At 37.7% G+C, this 18693-nt stretch overlaps 1 protein-coding gene across 1 annotated transcript; it reads left to right on the top strand.

Annotated features, from left to right (window-relative positions):
- Window positions 1-1560: 1560 nt before the first annotated feature.
- Window positions 1561-4990, top strand: LOC113737816 (protein FAR1-RELATED SEQUENCE 5-like). Its single transcript, XM_027264986.2, has 6 exons — window positions 1561-3673; window positions 3797-3877; window positions 4045-4116; window positions 4282-4389; window positions 4503-4571; window positions 4700-4990. The coding sequence occupies exons 1-6, from the start codon at window positions 1601-1603 to the stop codon at window positions 4769-4771; spliced, it is 2475 nt and encodes an 824-aa protein (XP_027120787.2). The 5' UTR covers window positions 1561-1600; the 3' UTR covers window positions 4772-4990.
- The last annotated feature ends 13703 nt before the right edge of the window (window positions 4991-18693 follow it).

The following is an 18693-nucleotide window of genomic DNA, read 5'->3' as shown; positions in this document are numbered from 1 at the left end:
ATCCGTAAAACTGAATAGCAGAAGCAGTTGTGGTCTCCAATTGGGTATAAGAGTGTTGTATGTATTCTGAATGCGTGCAAGAGCGGCGGTAAGGTAGAAGCAAATAGAGGAAATTCAGCATCTCACGAAACCAGATTTTGTCCTTCAACTTAATAGCAGAAGCAGCTACGTCTCCGACTTCGGTGAAACGTGAAGCGTATTAGCAGACCAAGGTAACATGACTGAACCATGTCAGTAATTGTGACCAATAATTTATCACCCAAATGCACATCTGTTAAAGGAAGGCTGAAATTAGAGTCACTGAAGACATAATATGAAAATGATAGAAGAATAGTGAAGTTGTACTGTATTTGTATGTGTGTACCGTATCTGTGTGTGTGTGAGCATTCAGCTTTTCAGTGATGGACTATAATGGGATAGTAGTTTTTGGAAGACCTAGGGTTATGTATTCAAGTAAACCGTCGACTGGAATTAGGGAAAGATGAGAGAAATAAAGTCACATTTAACAAGTGAATGAATATACATCCTGTTGTAAATTAGTTACATGTTATAGCCACCGTATTACAATTGATATGAATCATTGTGCATCTAGTAATTGGTCCATGCTCATGGAGCAATATTAGTTTGCCCCTCTCCTGACCATATAGTGTGTATAAAATGGAGGCGTAGAGTTGAATGAGGTGAAGCAGAGGAAAAGACACATATGTGAATAATAAATGGGTGAACCTTGTGTTGTAAGTCAATTACATGATGTAAGAAATATATTACAATGAGTAGAAAGTAGGGTTATGTATTCAAGTAAACCATCGACTAGAATTAGGGAAAGATGAGAGAAACAAAGTCACATTTAACAAGTGAATGAATATACATCTTGTTGTAAATTAGTTACATGTTATAGCCACCGTATTACAATTGATATGAATTATTGTGCATCTAGTAATTGGTCCATGCTCATGGAGCAATATTAGTTTGCCCCTCTCCTAACCATACAGTGTGTATAAAATAGAGGCGCAGAGTTGAATGAGGTGAAACAGAGGAAAAGACACATATGTGAATAATAAATGGGTGAACCTTGTGTTGTAAGTCAATTACATGATGTAAGAAATATATTACAATGAGTAGAAAGTACTTGTTTGGCCCTCAAAATGTAGAAAAAGTAGAAAATGTGGAGTTGGTTTATGCGGTTGTCATTAACGAATGACATAAGGTCCAGTAAGTTAAAGAATCTAGAATCAAAATATAATCACCAGCGTGGATGTACATACAGTTAAAATAGACTTACATCGTGTGACCAATACATTACAGTCCGTATAAGTTAGTGTACATGGAGTTGTATTTGTACATAGATAATGTCGTTGTCTTAGAGTAAAAGTAAGGTGATGTGAATCATTAATCATATTGATAAGCGTAATAATAGGATTTGGTATACGAGTAATGTGTGATTCATAACACATTATAAATGGTAATATACATTTATATTGTCGTTTATGTACATACTATTCATGAAATGTTGCAAATTAGGGTGTTTGATGCATAATTGGCAGGAGTAGAAGTAATGGATTACAGCAAATTGGCAGAAAATGGGACCCCTGAATTAGGAATGGAGTTCAACAGTGAAGAGGATGCGTACAAGTTTTACAACAAGTATGCCTTTAAAATGGGTTTCAGTGTACGTAAAGACTATCTGAATAAAGATAAAGACGGCGTGACCACGTCTAGGAGATATAGTTGCTGCAAGGAAGGTGTGAAACGCAAGTACGAAGGTGATGTGATGCCAAAGAGGACACGAGCGCCGATGAAAACAGGGTGTGGAGCTAAGATGGTTATCGTGTTGTTTAGAGGGACAATGAAGTACCGTGTGCATGACCTTGTCTTAGAGCATAATCATGAGTTGCACATTGCTCAATGTGCTCACATGATGCCATCACAAAGAAAAGTGAGTGTGGCTCAAGGATTCCAAGCTGAAATAAGCGAGGATGCTGGGCTTTCATTGAAACAGAGCCATGAGCTTATGGGAACGGAAGCAGGTGGAATGGGTAATGTGGGATATACTCGGGATGATCTTAAACGATATCTTCGAACGAGACGGGAAAGGAGCTTGAAATATGGAGAAGCAGGTAGCATGCTGAATTATTTTCAAGAGCAAACACTCGAGAATCCATCCTTTTTTCATGCCGTACAGCTGGACTGTGAAGAGCAGATAACGAATATCTTTTGGGCTGATGCAGGAATGTTAATTGACTACAACTTTTTTGGAGACGTAGTCACATTCGACACAACCTACAAAACAAATAAAGAATACCGGCCACTTGGAGTATTTGTGGGTTTTAACCAGCATAGGCAAATTGTGATATTCGGTGCTGCCCTTATGTATGATGAGACGATAGATTCTTTCAAATGGGTGTTTGGTACATTTTTAGAAGCAATGTGCGGAAAACATCCAAGTACCATACTAACCGACCAAGATCACGCCATGGCAGCCGCTCTTTCAATTGTCATGCCTGAAACATTTCACGGTCTATGTACGTTTCACATAAGGCGTAATTTTATGAAACATCTTGGCAATCACTACAAGGAAAATAGTGATCTTCCATACATGTTTGGTGCCTGCATGTATGAGTTTGAAGAAGTGGAACAATTCAATAGGGTGTGGGAGGCGATGGTGAAGAAACACAATCTTGAAAATAATGAATGGCTCTCAGGGTTGTACAAAATTCGTGATAAATGGGCAAGGTGCATGATGAAAGAAAGATGGACCGCGGGAATGCGAAGCACCCAACTCAGCGAAAGCCTAAATGCAGCAATTAAAAATCATTTGAAACTGGATCATGACCTTGTGCAGTTCTTTAGACATTTCAATCGGGTGGTTGATGAAAAGAGATATAATGAACTGATCGCAGAATATGAAATGAGGCAAAAGCTCCCCATGGTAGGGTTAAGACAAACACCTATGCTTGTGCATGCATCAGAGACGTATTCACCAACCGTATTTGTTGCATTCCAAAATGAATATGGTGAGTCAACAGCTATGGTTATATTGAGACAACAAGATGCAGCGATGTTTGTGGAGTTTACGGTCATGAGGTATGATGGAGGACCTGAAAGAACAGTAGTATTCAATCGGAATGATCTAAGTGTACGTTGCAGTTGCAAAAAATACGAGAATGAAGGCATTTTATGTGGGCACGCGTTGAAGGTGTTTGATACCGTGGGCATAAAAATAATTCCTCTTGAATACATTAAGAGGCGATGGACAAAAAGAGCTCGGGCTGGAGACTGTTTTGATCGGCGAGGACAGGAAGTTGTGACTGATCCTAAAGTCATGATTTCAACTCGTTATCGGGAGCTCGCTCCAGCCATGATTAAGGTCGCAACTCGAGCAGCAATGTCGGAGGACACCAGCAAAGTAGCAATCACTGTCATATCCGATTTGTCAAAGAGAGTTGAGCTCCTCCTCTCAGAAAGTGAAGAGCAACCTTTGCAAAATCAAAAAAATCTGAATATGGAGGAACGAGATAAAATTGAAATTGTAAATGAAATGGGGGAGGCAGTAGTCGCAAGAGGCATTAAAAAACGAGGCTGTGGGAAGAAAAGTAGAGTGATGCGAAGTTGGGTCGATAAATTTGACAGAGTAAAAAGAAAATCTAGATTATCAAGGACTACACAGACTACGGTATGGATCAAAATTTGGTACTTGGGAAACATTTATGCTAAAATTAAGTTATTGTTATACTATTAACTAAAGTTTAGGTAACATTCATTATGAAATAATATTATTACCGTGTCAATACTGTAGGTCTCAGAATCGGAGCCGACATCGGTTTCATTTGAGGAATACATGTTTATGGGATGCCGTTCATCTACTGACTCTGTTTCGGTTAGTATAAAAGGGACATGACTCTTGCTTTTATCTGGATGTTTCTAACAGCCTAAATAGTTACATTGATGTTACATTATGTGATAATGTTGTTACGGCCGTCATCCCTCCTGATATACGTATTTTATTTGTGTTATACAATGATTTTGCCCATACGAAACTTGTAGACGCATTCAATGAGTCAGACAGTGAATGGCCCTCCAAATGCTGTTGCTCCCGATATCGATGAAAATCAAACGGTATGCATACATTTAGTAGTTAAAATAAAACCTTCTTGTTCATGTAATAGAGCTACCTTTTTTTCTTTAATTGTAACGGTGAGCTCCCGAAGGCTGTCAAATCATGCAAATTATGTAATTAATGTATGCTCGCTTTAATAACGTATTATTTTTTATTATTTCAAGGTCCACCGTTTCGCTAATCAGGGGCCTCCTGCAAGTGTCCCTACAGAATGGATGCATCCCAGATTTTCTATTTTTTCCAAGCATAACTCCGTCAGAGATGTCTTAATGGTCTGATATATCATTTTTGTTATAATGTCTAGTCCAATTTAACTTTATAAGTGAGCAATATAGGCACTGGTAATGATTTGTTGACAGTCGATTACTTATATTATATAATGTAGGAGGAGCGTGGGGCAATTTCAACACACTGTGATGTTGATGCATATCATGCATTTGCACCATCACCTCAGGTGACAAATTTTTATCGTTACAGCACATATTTATGTAATGTTATTAATTGGAGACTTGGACATCGTATATCATTAATCATATGTTTTATTAATAATATTTGCTGATTTGCCATCGTTACGCATTTCAGGGAAGAAATAACACACAGGGATTGCAACTACGCGTTGACGTCGCCTCCCCCCAAAATGAGGTTGATGAATGATGTGTAACTGTACATTTTGAACGAGACATTAAGTGGTTATCCCAACTTGAGAATGCTGCATATGTACGTTACAAGCAGTTAGTAAGCTGTTACAACTTATTGACGAGGTTATACAGGCACCATTGATGTTTCACTCTTTTCAAATTTAGACAAGTGGATTACAATGCAACAAAAAGGAAGAACGAACAGTACACAATGGGTTACAACCAGTTAGGGATCTGTTACTGTTACGTTACAACTAATTACGACTGTTTAACAATCATGATTAATATCCAAATATGGTAAGCAATTTGTTTGAGTAGAGATTATAATGAGTATAGTTTTACCGCTACCCTAACAAACATTGAACTACATCTCTTGTTATCAGTTGTATCCCATACAACACCTGGGAACGCCGTCATGCATTAGACAATGGGGTATGTACCTTTGAAAGTCATCGTCGCTTGATTCAGTAAAGTCAGATAGGTCCGGATCGGATATAAGCATGGGATCTGCTAAAATGTGCTGAACATTAAATTGTTTTCCAATACCATGTTTTTTTGCGGCCTGGATCTCGTGGAACCTGTGAAGCCTACGCTCCGTCTGCATAACTTCTCGCTGTAGTCTGTGTAATACGCTTGCATCATTGGCTTGTGGTCCTATAACAAGATCCGCTGACCTTGTTCTCGGGATGCGGATGCAATGCCAGCGACAAAATACCTCTAATTCCATTCTTCGCTCACGAACAGGCTCCCATATGGGTTCATGGTCCATAACGAAATAGCCATGCGGTAGATGATCGTTGACGGTATTTTTAAAAATGTGACCAGCTAGTCCCAGAGAATTGTTGGTGTTAAGTGGAGCGTTCCTGAACTCGCGTTTGGTACCATATAAAATCCTCCCATCTGGTGTTTCATACTTGCTTATGGCATTTGTTGGATCCAATGATACTTTCCGTCTTTTTTGCCGAACATTTGATGGTGAGCTTGTATGAGACCCTTCGTTTGTGGATTGCATGACTATGCTAATACCTACTGTTTTTTGGTTGGATGAAAGGAAGGATCTACTGATAAAGAATTAGGTGATAGAAAAAAAGAGGTAGAAATTTTAAACAGAGCACCTATTTAAGACCATGCATAGTAAATGGTTTCTTCCGACAACTTGACCAACTGCTTGCTATGTCATTTCATGTTGTTCTCCACGGGATGGTACTCCTGGGTGAGTAGATGAAGGCATGACACCACCTATTAACGAGACAATAGACTCAACGTGTAGTCAAATGTATAGTGTGTGGATGAAATAATTGTTGAATTTGATTCGACCATGACCTGTACTCCAAGAACAATTGGGTCAGGTGAATACCCAATTATTCATCAGTCACCTTACTTTTCCTGTGTAACAAGAAGTTACCACCAGTATTTACGTAAATTACAGGACGTTAATAAGATGTTACCTCTTATTGATGTTCTTGTACAGGCACCTTGTCATTTGCCTATATGTTAAAATTTAGACAATTTGTTTACAATTGTATTAACGATAAGTATTACAGATAGTATTACAGGCACTTCAATATGTATTACTCATTCAGTACAGAAATGAACTTGATATTGGCGGCTTGGCTTGGTTCCACATGACCACATAATAAGTAACAGTTTCGCAGAAGAACATGATACTTCGTTGGGACAAGTAATTTGAAAGTAGGGTAACTAATATTTAAAATGCAACAAATTTTGATTACGCCATGTACATGTTGAGTTACAACCAGTTATGTATATGTTACAATTGATTACAACTAATGAATATGCAAACGGCAGTTTTTCGTCTTATCTAGTTAAATCTACTGATATTACAACTAGAAATTCCCTGATATTACAACTAGTGATACTACAACTAGTTAATATCCGATGAACCTTTCCTCTTCTCTCGTTTGCGCAATTGCGCTTGGCACAAACAATAAGTCCGGCCCTCTAACACATACAATTTCTTAGACACTTTATTAAGTGTCTATTGAGAACATAGAGATGGTCGATTCGAACCCCAAAATAATTGATGTAGCGAGGCCTTCTCGAACATCTCATTAAATTAGCGAGATCTTCTCGAACATCATGCAACCTACTGGCTGCTATTTGGCACCCAAGAGCTTGATTTCAGTGTGAACCCTCTATTGATGACACTGCAATTGAGGTTAGAGGAGGGTTGAAGAATACTAATAATAAATTTCATGCACGGGTTCATTGCCACCCAGACGGTAGAATGAAATAGGAAGTGTGAAGTTATTGAAAATGAAAAATGTTTGTGTAGTAGTGAAAGGTTGACGGAAAAATCTTTGTTGTTGAGGGATATACTACTGCAACCGCGCCCTTTTATAGTCCGCAGGACCCTCACAATGTAGTAAAATATCACTGGACAACGCATTCCAGACCAAACAATTTTGTCGTGGCAGTGGAAGCTGTAGAGTTCGATGCATGCCATTGAATTGTGTCAAATCTGTTCACACAATAAAACATATTTTGCAGCTTTTGTCATGAAATGACCTGTACACCAATATTAAGGGTCATGTGGATAAACAGTTACACATCAGTGACCTGTACGTTTCACTATGTACGGATTGCGTTACAACCAGTTAGCTGTATGTTACAATTTATTATAACTAATGAATTTGCAATCAGCAGCTTTTCGTTTGCTCTATTTAAAACTGAATAATATTCCAACTAAATATTCCCCGATATTACAACTAGTAATAATACAACTAGTTAATATTCGATGAATCTTTTCTCTTCTCTTGTTTGTGCTATTGCCCTTGGTAGAAACGATAATTCCTCCCACTGACACATTAAATTTCTTAGACACTTTATTAAGTATCTATTGAGAATAGTTACGATGATCGTTTCGAACCCCAAAACATTGCGTAGCGAGACTTTCTCGAACATCTCATTAAAATAATGAGATCTTCACGAACGCATATGAGGGCAACTAGTACATCACGGGAGAAGAGACTGTAGACCCACATGCAGTGCCTGAACCATGTCGGATAAGTTTTGTTACGTTTCCAGGCCAGATTTGTTGTACCGACAGTGAATATACGTGTTACGTGCTGTTGCCAATCGTTTACAGATTTCAACACATGTTTGCAGCTTTTATCATATTTTGGTCCTGTCCACCAACTTTTAAGAGTCACGTGGATACAGAGTTACACCTTAGATTCATGTACATTTCACTGTGTGCATGCACAGTTACACTGTCACAGGGAGGTATGACAGCCCAAATTATGCAACAGTTTCTTGGCCAAGAGTCAGATGTGTAACACTCTATGACCTTGGTCGGTGTATGACCCAAATTTACTACCTCTATGACCGGTTCGTACCTCCTTCTGCTCCAATGCTCTATAGGAGATTTCAAATTCGACCAGAAATTTTATGTATGTTGTAACTCAGAACGAACAAAGAGGTAAATAATAACTTACGAATTGTAACAATATATGAACAGTTTGTCAATCGTATGGACAAAATTTGTTGAACTATATTTTTAGTATCGATACATAAAATAATAAGTGTTACGTCGTGTCACTAATCAGCATCAGAAAATAAAATACCAATTGGGCAATTTTTATCATGGTAAGACCTGTATTGCAACATTAAGGGTACCGATGTGAATACTGAGTTACACATTAGTGACCTTAATTTCGACATTGTGCATACACAGTAATACGCAAAATATTGTGCACAAAATCTCACAATGAATGTCAGTTTTTTGGCCCAGAGTCAGATGTGTAAAACTGAATGGCGTTGGTCATTCAATGACCCACAATGTGATAGTACCCATCAGTATGACCGACACATGCACGGTTCATGGTCCAGATTGGACCTCAAAAAAATGTGCGGCTCAGATAACAAGTGGTAACTCGATTTCCGCGTCAAGTGTGGGGCCCACCACTATCTGTTGTGAAAATACAACCAGTGGAAAAAAAGTTACACGGTGAACAAAAGAAGTTACGCGCTGTTGATGAAGAGGAAATTTGTCAGGGACGGTTGCACCTGCAACCGTCCCTGCCCCGAGTCCGGCAAGAAACGATATAAGCTAGTAACTAAATTCTGGACAATTAGTAAGTATAGAATAAGTAACATGTTTTTTTAAGACATACACAAAACTCAAAACATGTAATTGACTGTTACAATTGGGTTTACGTATCACTAATCCAATAAATAAATTGATAATCAAATTTTTTGAATAAATGTAATAAACTACTGACCCGATTCGACACATGCATGCCATTTTCGAGTGTGTTCAAATAAACTATTTTATTTGAATGTCATTCGTCATTTGTCACAATAACTACACTGACACAACCTATAAGCACACTATAGCATGCAATCATCAAACATGGAGTTTTGTATTAATTTTCACACTCTAACTTCCCATTGAAGCATTTTGTAATAGTCTTTATTAACATTCAACTTCCCAATAACTATTTTGTAACAACCTACAAATACTTCGTAAAAAATGTCAATTTTCAAATATGGAGTTTTGTAAAAATTTTCAAACTATCCCCTTGCGAGTAACTGTTTTGTAACGGTTTTCGAACATACTGTAACTTCCCAATAACTATTTTGTAATAATTTACAAACACTTCGTAACCAACAGACTTCAAATATGGACTTTTGTATTAATTTTCAAATTGCAACTTTCCAACTAACTATTTTGTAATACTTAGCGAGCACACTGTAACTTTTAAAAAACTATTTTGTAACAACCTACAAACACTTTGTAATTAACAGTTTTCAAATATGGAGTTTTATATTAATTTTCAAACTGCAACTTCCCAACTAACTATTCTGTAACATTCTACGAACACACTATAACTTTCCCAAAACTATTTTGTAACAACGTACAAACACATCGTAACTAACAGTTTTCAAATATGAAGTTTTGTATTAATTTTCAAACTGTAACTTCCCAAATAACTATTTTGTTGCAGTCATACAAAACACTGTAACTTCCCAATAATTCTTGACTAACAACCTACAAACACTTTGTAACTACCAGCAGTTATATATGAAAGTTTTGTATTAATTTTCAAACTGTAACTTTTCAATAACTAATTTTGCAACAAACTAATTGGGCGCTTGTTCTATAGTTACACATTGTTCAATGTAGGTTCTAGTATAGTTGGCACAGAGTCACGACGAGCATCTTTGAACCATAGATTCACGACACAATTGAACCAATTAATGCTCCGTTAATGTTATTACTGACATTATTCTAGTGTCAATAGAAAATCTGAATTAAATTCAGAATTTATGGCCACAAATGATAAATAAACAGCACCACGATAAAAATTGCTAATCAGTATTGATGCTAATGTCTCCAGAAAAACAAAACTACTGTCTCAAAAGAAAGGTCCTTCTGAGTAGACTCCATAATAAAATTAGTTACAGCAATCCAAAAGCTGTAATACACATGTAATAATATACAAAAGCACGTCAAATGCAATTTTGTGAATTTCTTTCTCTCCCAGTCATGAATACTTATAAATCAGGCATTACCAACATTCAACTGCGCCCGTTTAGGTACTTGCAGGTTTGCGAAGCTGTCCGGAAACTTTGAGTTCGCCGCTGAGTTACACAATCGAGCTGTGTACAGCACTCGATACTTGCCAACATTTTCCTATCAGCACAAGAGGTAGGAATTAGCATAGTTGAGTGCCGAGGTAACAAGCATTAAATCAATTTCAGATGGATTGTAGGGAGAAAAGGAATATCAATTGTAATACCTGTGTAAGCCGAACAGCCAACCTTCCGCTCCAATGCTCTAGGAATGTCATAACGAAAACACCACTGTCACACCTGGTCACGTTGTCTTCTCATTAGTCAGTTATGGTATATATGTTGGACAAAAAACTTAGTACACGCTCTAACAATAATGACAGGAGAAGTCAAACTATTTACACTTTGTTGGGTGAGTGATGAGGGACATCGGCAACAGAAAATCCGAAACTGGAGAAGTCAATTTCCTTGCCAAACTTTGCCGCCACAACCAAACCCAGTGAACGTTTCTATATCACCAAAGATTATGTAAAACTGATTACAATCCACTAATGTGTCACTGTCATGTCGTGTAATGCATTTAGCAATTTGTCCAACATACCAGTCGATTCAGTACACTAATGTCTTTGCTCTTTGCTTGACTGCTATCAGGGTCTAGCACGTGCACTTCTTTCTCTGAGACACCGAAGCTGTAGACAAACCAAGACCCCTCTATGCATACTGGCACAAGTATCTGCGCCAAATGAGGTATGAAAAAGGTCAGACAGGTCATTCTACATAACCGAGTATGACTATGTTTTGAATGTTTAACAGTCACATAAGAAGTTTTGGATTAAAACTGATAATTGCATACCCAATCACAATTTGCAGGATCAACCCCCGTATTGTTATTGCGAACCTTGAAGAGCTTTAGAAGCTTAGCAGATAAGCTGGCATCAGAGAGCTTGTCGAATTTTCCCATTTTTAAAATTCCTTCCTGCAACCAATAACATAGCCGAGTGAAAGGTGCATAGAAGACATTAATAATGGTGTGTTGGATCGTAATACCAATTCAGATATGATGATGAGCATCTTTAACACAACTGTAGGATGCAATCCAAATTTCAAACTCACAACTGCAACAGGTTCTACGATGTAGCGTTCAAGCTTCCTAATTTTGGCAGTTCTTCCACCCCAATTCATGAGACGGGCAAACATATCAATCACCTAATCAATGGCAAATGGTGATCAAAACATATAATTGAGTGTTGCTTGGGTGAGTTTACGTATGACTATTCCAATCAATAGATACATAATCAAACTTTTTGACTAAAAGTAATGAACTACTGACCCGATTAGACACATGCATGCCATTTTCCATAGTCTTCAAGTCAAGCCGAGTCAGCGAAAATTGATACATTTGAACAAGTATGTCCCTATCACATCCAGGACACAATTAAACGATTTACTAATAATTATTACTCCTACTCCAAAACACGAAAATCTGACTAATGTATATGAACTCCAATCTCATCCATATTCAATCTATTTTTCTATGCCATCTTCTTATGAACCACACGCGTACTTATTGTAGTGAATGGATCACAAGATCGAATTAATAGTTTTGTCAAGAATCTTACTTGGGATTTTGGTCCCGATCCCATGCATATGCAGCAACATTTTTTTCGTATAGGCTAACTGTCACAGGTGCTGGTAGAATGAACTCTGCTGACCGCAGAACAGTGCTCTTCTTTGTTGCACGTGTAGACTTGTGCTTCACCTCAACGTCAAGGCCTCCTACAAAAGACAAATAACATGCATTTCATATGACATTCATTTGTTGTCGTCTAACAAATTATAAGGTATTTTGCTTCATTCTTCAGACACAATGCAATTAGCAGTCATCAAACACCAATCGATAATTCACTAAATGCAATGTAACTGTCATAAGAACTATTTGTACAACTCTTCAAACACACTGTAACTAACACTTTTCAAACAGTTGTGATAAATTTTCAAACACACTAACTTCTCAATAACTAATTTGTAACAGACTTCAATCACACCATAACAGTATGCTAAACTAACCGTTTCTAAGAGTTTTCAAATGCACTTTGACCAATAAATAAGTGAGTATCAACCTACAAACACACATTTAAACAGCAATCATTTAATATGGAGTTATGTTTGAATTTTGGAAACTGTAACTTATCTATTAATTATAATGACTAACAGTCTCCAATAACATTCAACTTTCATCTAAATCATCACTCATGTAACAAGTTACAAACACTTCGTAACTAAAATTCTTCAATTACATCACCTGCATTAATTATGAAATAGCTTTCCGGTAACTATTGTACAATAATGTAAAATAAATTCCGTGACTAACGATCCGCGAATATGGAGTTGTGTATTCAATAGAGCAAACTGTAACTTTCAGGTTACTATTTCGTGACAAACTTCAAGCACACTGTAAACATTCTTCAAACATACTAACTTTTAATCTATAAGTTTCCACATTTTTTGGTAACAATTTTTAAACACACTGTAACTTTTCAATAACTATTTTGTAACATTTTTCCACTGCAATGTAACTAACATTTTTCGAAACACACTAACTTCTTAACATTAATAAAGTCATACTTTCATAATATGCCTAATTACGTTTGTTACATCAACTTCATATGTGTTTCATATCGGACAGGGTATGACAGTATGCTTAACAAGTTTTCGATGATGACAAGCCAGAGTTCAGACCCGTGTACGTAGCATCATGATGGTATAAACAAAGTTACCGTATATGATAATAGATGTTACAGTCATAGTACATGAATTACAACCTTATGAATAATAACAGTATACCAACCTTTCCGCTTTCGACCATATGATCGCAACTTTCGTGGCATTTCTTGCTCAAGCAGATGTGACGTCGATGCACTGGCGTGCAAAGGTGGTTGCACCGTACATTGACCCTCTTCGGCAGGTTCTATGACGTTTGACCTGTATTGCTCCTGCTCTTGCTCTTGAAGCTGTATAATGCTTCCTTGCGCAGTTGTTGTCATGGTGGTTCCTTGTTCCAATCCGCGACTGCTGTTATCGGGTACGACTGAAGAGGTAGGAATTGGATTCTCCATGTCCATTACATCTTCATTCAGCTCTGGATCTTGGATACCTTCAATATTTGTCCTCGTATTGGCATCGTCTTTCTCGGCCTGCGCTGCATTATGCTCGTCTTCATCAGACCCTTCCGCATCAATTTCTTCAGCATCATCATCCTCGTCGTCTGCCCCTTCTTCGGCAGATTGAAATTCCGGCTCTTCTTCGGTATCAGGACTCTTGTGCATTGTATAGTCCTCCTGTACAGGTTTTTTTCCTTTGTCCAATGCTTCAGTCCCAGAAGTGGAAGCTTTTGCTCTCGGCTGAGAGGAGAGGATTTCTGCAATCTTCAATATCCTTCGTTGGCTACTAACAGCAATGTTATACAGCTCATTTAGCTCAGCCTGCAGTTAGATGATGAAATTATCAATCCATAAATGAGCCACATGCTCTCAACAATTTCATACAATACAGGCATATACAATAGTACATTTACGCAAAGGTTCTTAATTTAACATTTGAATTGCGGCCATAGGTTCTATAACTGTAACTTATATACTAAAAAATAAAATGATCACCCGGGATCATTGAAACTTCATACATTTATAACATGATTGGCCAAGAGATCACTATATTTCTGTATTTCCATTCATGTGACTTAATTTTTAATAACTCTCTCGAGAGGGATGTAATATTGGGATTGGTATCACATATCTTCCCAATACTACAACATGAATGAAGTTGATAGGCCTATCAATAACCAATAACGTTGCTTACAATATGCAGTAATTACGTCTAATCAAACAACAAATTTCATTAAATCATGGAACAGACCCACTTACACCGATATCGGCGTGCCCGCTGTTCATCAGCATTCCTACCAAATCAGGGGGTAGTTCAGTACTCTGCCCATCATATTCATTATCTTCCGGATCATGTTGTCCAATCTTTAACAACAAATTAAACCAACCATTTCAATAGAAAAGCCACGCAATACATAGACCACTACCTTTTATATGAAATGAGATCAATAATATATAACATTTTACCAGTTTTCCTTTTCCATAAGCTCCAAGATTTTTAATCTCAAGTGCATCCCTTTCAGAGATCAGAGCATCTGTCCATGCCTTAGCTCGCGGAGTAGTCCTCGACACTTTATGCTTCAGTATTTGTACCCGATCAAGATAATGAATCTGCAATACAATACAGTAATTAATTCAACTGTAGATAAACTTGACCACACTGTTAAAACATCATCGTAGACGCATTCATTTGAGCATAATCTAATCAATCCATCGCACTGAATTTGATAAAATGTGGAAATACAGACAGTAGTTATGAAGGCTCGCAAAACTAATTGACTCTCTGGTGCACTGTGTAACAATTAGAGCATATTTTCGTCATGACTACAACTATCTAATCTTACCAGCAGAACGAAGATACAACCGCCAACGTATTGGTGCTGCTTTTCACTTTTCTTTTGCACCTCTAGCACCTTATTGCATAGTACGATCCTCACATACTCAGCCCAGTTCAATCTGGCTACCCTATCAACCAATTGCGTACAGTTCCAAACCTTTATTTTGTGCTCGGCTCTAGTGGTTGGAGCCAGTAGACATCCACAACAAAATGCCACGAATAGTCTTAAGAATTCTTCCCCTGCATTCATGGCTACCAACTCATTTGGGAGCTCATTCCATTTGTATGTCCTACGACTTGGTCCACTTCCCCCAACCTCGGTTGTATCGGTGTCTTCAACTGGAATGGGACCTTCGTTCGGGATCCCCAGGATTAAATTGATATCCTTTGACGTTAAAGGTAGCACACCATCTCCACCAACATTTAAACTGCTCAATGTCGGATTAAAGTTGTCAACAAGCCAGGTAGCTATGCCACTAGGAATCCAGTGACACTGTATGTCTAGCAGCCCTCCAAATCCTATGTCTCTAATCTGCTGCTTCTTAGTTTCATCGATTCGTGAAACTAAACTTGACATCTGCTTTGGCGAGCATCGGATAGTGTACTTCTGATTCTACACCATTTTTTAGATATATGCATTAGACTAATATAAGTTTCATTAAATGTTTGATGAATCATGCCGTGTATTTACCTTGATTTGAACCCGTGTTTTTCGCAATATCGGCTTTCCTAGACGTTCCATTTCTTTCTCATACTCTTCTTTCTCTTTCAAATATTCCTCCTTTCGCTTCCTCATTTCTTCCTCACTCAACTTATTATATGCTGCCCGGACAATGTCATTGTACTGCATTGAATAAATAAAATCAAAAAACACGTTAGACTAAACACAAAATAATTGCTCGTTTCACTATTTTTCCCTTAGGCACCCCATCGGTTCAATGATTCTTCAGTTTATTTTGCTAGGACAGCATACCTCAGTCAGCTTAACACCCTTCGCCGAAACCGTGTGTTGATACTCTTTCCTGTCCACATTCAAAACTCCAAAGTTATATGTGCTATTTAGTACCATTATTTTTCCCTCATATTCAATAATCTTACCTGAACTTCATCCATGGATTCAATGGTGGGACTGGTTCTGCGACCTCGCTTGTTCCCGCTGTAATCAGTTCTTCCTCCCCACCTAAACGATCATTCCTTTTACTACTTCTTTTCCTTCTCATCCTTCCCCTGAACAGTCAACATTGTAATGCTGAATAATGATGCCAAGTCTAACCGGCCAAGACCTTACGCAAGCACTGGCCACTTACCTATTCGATGAAGTGGGTGCTGCACCGTGTTCTGTACCACCACTTGTTTCGGCGAGTTCTTCTCTGTCTGCTTCCTGAAGTGTGCTTCCTGCTCGCGTTCTTGCCATTGTAAACTAATGTTTTTAACAAACATATTGCACTTCAGTTCCAAAATTTTTTTTCCAACCACAGTCAGAACATATCATGAAGTACTGCTAAACATAATATATGAGCATCAAATATTAGTCACGCTAGTTATAGTACAACCTGTAACATTTTTTCTCACACTCAGTAACTCATTCTTCACAGTTTGTTATTTATTCCAACTGCCACTAATCTACATAATCTGTTGTTCTACCTATCAGATTGTACTTCATCCATCAATTTCTTCTTCTATTTATTATGCTACTGTACAATACCAATGCAGTAGAATAAGGGGCCATCCAAATTTATAGTATCTTCATGAAATTCTATAGACCAGTTCTATTATTGTAACTTCTGATCTATTACGTGTAACAACTATCAAAGATGATGTCCAACCACAACAATTATTGTACAAGTAATCTTCCTTTTCACAATTTGTTTGTCTCAATACCAAATTTTCTGGTTAATTATCCCTCATTTAGTCATTTCATAATCTATTCCCCTGCCTATCAAGTTCAATTCAATCACATTCTCCTTTATTTATCACCCTCTTCAACAATATGAATGAAGCAACAAACCCGTTAAACAATTTTACGTCATTGTTCATCCAATTTTACAGTGCACTTCTCCTAGTGTCACTATTAAATGACTGCGTGTAATGACTATCCAACATGATGTGCACCTACAATAACTAGTAAGATTCTTAACCGTTATTCCACACTAACTATGCTAAACCTCATGATTTGTTATTCCGTCTGTCTCATATTGCCAACTTATAACCTACTCTCGCACTCATTCACTTCCAACCTAGAAACTTGTCTCTCTTTATGCAAGTAAACCAATAACCTGTAACATCAATGTAAAAGAAAATATGAGAAGCACAACTGAGTACAAAACATTAAAACTCTGTTATTTCTCTGTACCTGTTAAACCACAACATGTAACAATTATCCAACACTGTGTTAATGCACATGCCCTAATACAATAAACTTACACCAATCAAGACACAAATACGACATCTCAATTTCAAAATAACATTTTCATTAGCAAGTATGAGACGCACAACTCAGTACAAAACATTTGAACTCTATTATTTCTATGTACCTGTTCAACCACAACATGTAACAATTATCCAACACTGTGTTCGTGCACACGAACTAATACAATAAACTTACACTATTCAAGACCCAAAAACGCCATCCCAATTTCAAAATAACATTTTCATTAGCAACTATGAGACGCACAACTCAGTACAAAACATTTGAACTCTATTATTTCTATGTACCTGTTCAACCACAACATGTAACAATTATCCAACACTGTGTTCGTGCACACGAACTAATACAATAAACTTACACTATTCAAGACCCAAAAACGCCATCCCAATTTCAAAATAACATTTTCATTAGCAACTATGAGACGCACAACTCAGTACAAAACATTTGAACTCTATTATTTCTATGTACCTGTTCAACCACAACATGTAACAATTATCCAACACTGTGTTCGTGCACACGAACTAATACAATAAACTTACACCATTCAAGACCCAAAAACGCCATCCCAATTTCATGATAACATTTTTTCAATTATAATCTGCATCCATTTTTTCAATACTAACTATCGAACCCATGCACACATTTTCTCAAGCAGTTGTGCCGCACGATTTCCCCCTTCTTTCCCACTCTCACTTGTCATGCTCAAAAACTAACTTATAATACTCCTATCATGCTGCACTTACTCATTACTATACACAAAATTGTGCTCACGTGATATCCCTCTAAGCGATCATCCTACTGTACGCCAACAACATCCACAAGTAAGGTCCTTCAACAAGCATGTCAAATCACACATGTTACTGCATCATCGTAGGCCTCAAAAAAATTTGAATACCTGACTGGTTTTCGGTCATTCACTACTCCCGCGCCTACGATCTTCCGCTCTTCAACCTTGGGTTCACCTTTCTTCTTCTTATAACAAATCCGAATCACCAGAAATTTGTCCACCACTCCACCGCTTCTTGCTTCTCCTTGCTATTTTTTCAGTATCCAATGTTGCACTTCCACAGCTTTTCGCAATGTCACGCCGGAGAGTGTTGCCAATCTCGTATTTTCCCCTCTTATTTCTCCCTTCGTGGCTTTTCGCATGCAACTGCTTCGTCTGGTTTGGGTGGGAGTCTAAGTGCCGCTTTTCATTTTGGTTTGGGCGGGACTTTGCTTACTAGTGGTCATAACGTTCCGTTTCTTGCCGTTACGGTCAGCAGAGCATAACCATTTTTTTTATTGTCTCACTTAATAAAACGACGTCGTTTTGGGCCAAACTGAAGCCTTTTGACGTGGTTTATTTCTGGCCTTACCTTTCTTTCTGTGAGGGGACCGTTCAGGAGCGGTCCTTCTGAGGACCGCTCCTGCCCCGTATCCGTACCATTTTTTACTAGTATTAAAAACGCCAACATCGTTTATGATGGAAGATA

This window comes from Coffea arabica, chromosome 3e (assembly GCF_036785885.1).
Source record: "Coffea arabica cultivar ET-39 chromosome 3e, Coffea Arabica ET-39 HiFi, whole genome shotgun sequence".
Taxonomy (NCBI): Eukaryota; Viridiplantae; Streptophyta; class Magnoliopsida; order Gentianales; family Rubiaceae; genus Coffea; species Coffea arabica.
The sequence above is the reverse complement of the archived record's forward strand: the minus strand, read 5'-3'. Positions and strand labels throughout refer to the sequence as shown.

What these genes read in the sequence shown, in the direction of transcription:
- LOC113737816 (XM_027264986.2), top strand. Translation starts at nt 1,601, where the DNA reads ATGGAGTTCAACAGTGAAGAGGATGCGTACAAGTTTTACAACAAGTAT. An exon ending in CCGTCAGAGATGTCTTAATG is followed by an intron (nt 4,390 to 4,502) that starts GTCTGATATATC and finishes TATATAATGTAG; the next exon opens with GAGGAGCGTGGGGCAATTTC. An exon ending in CATTTGCACCATCACCTCAG is followed by an intron (nt 4,572 to 4,699) that starts GTGACAAATTTT and finishes TACGCATTTCAG; the next exon opens with GGAAGAAATAACACACAGGG.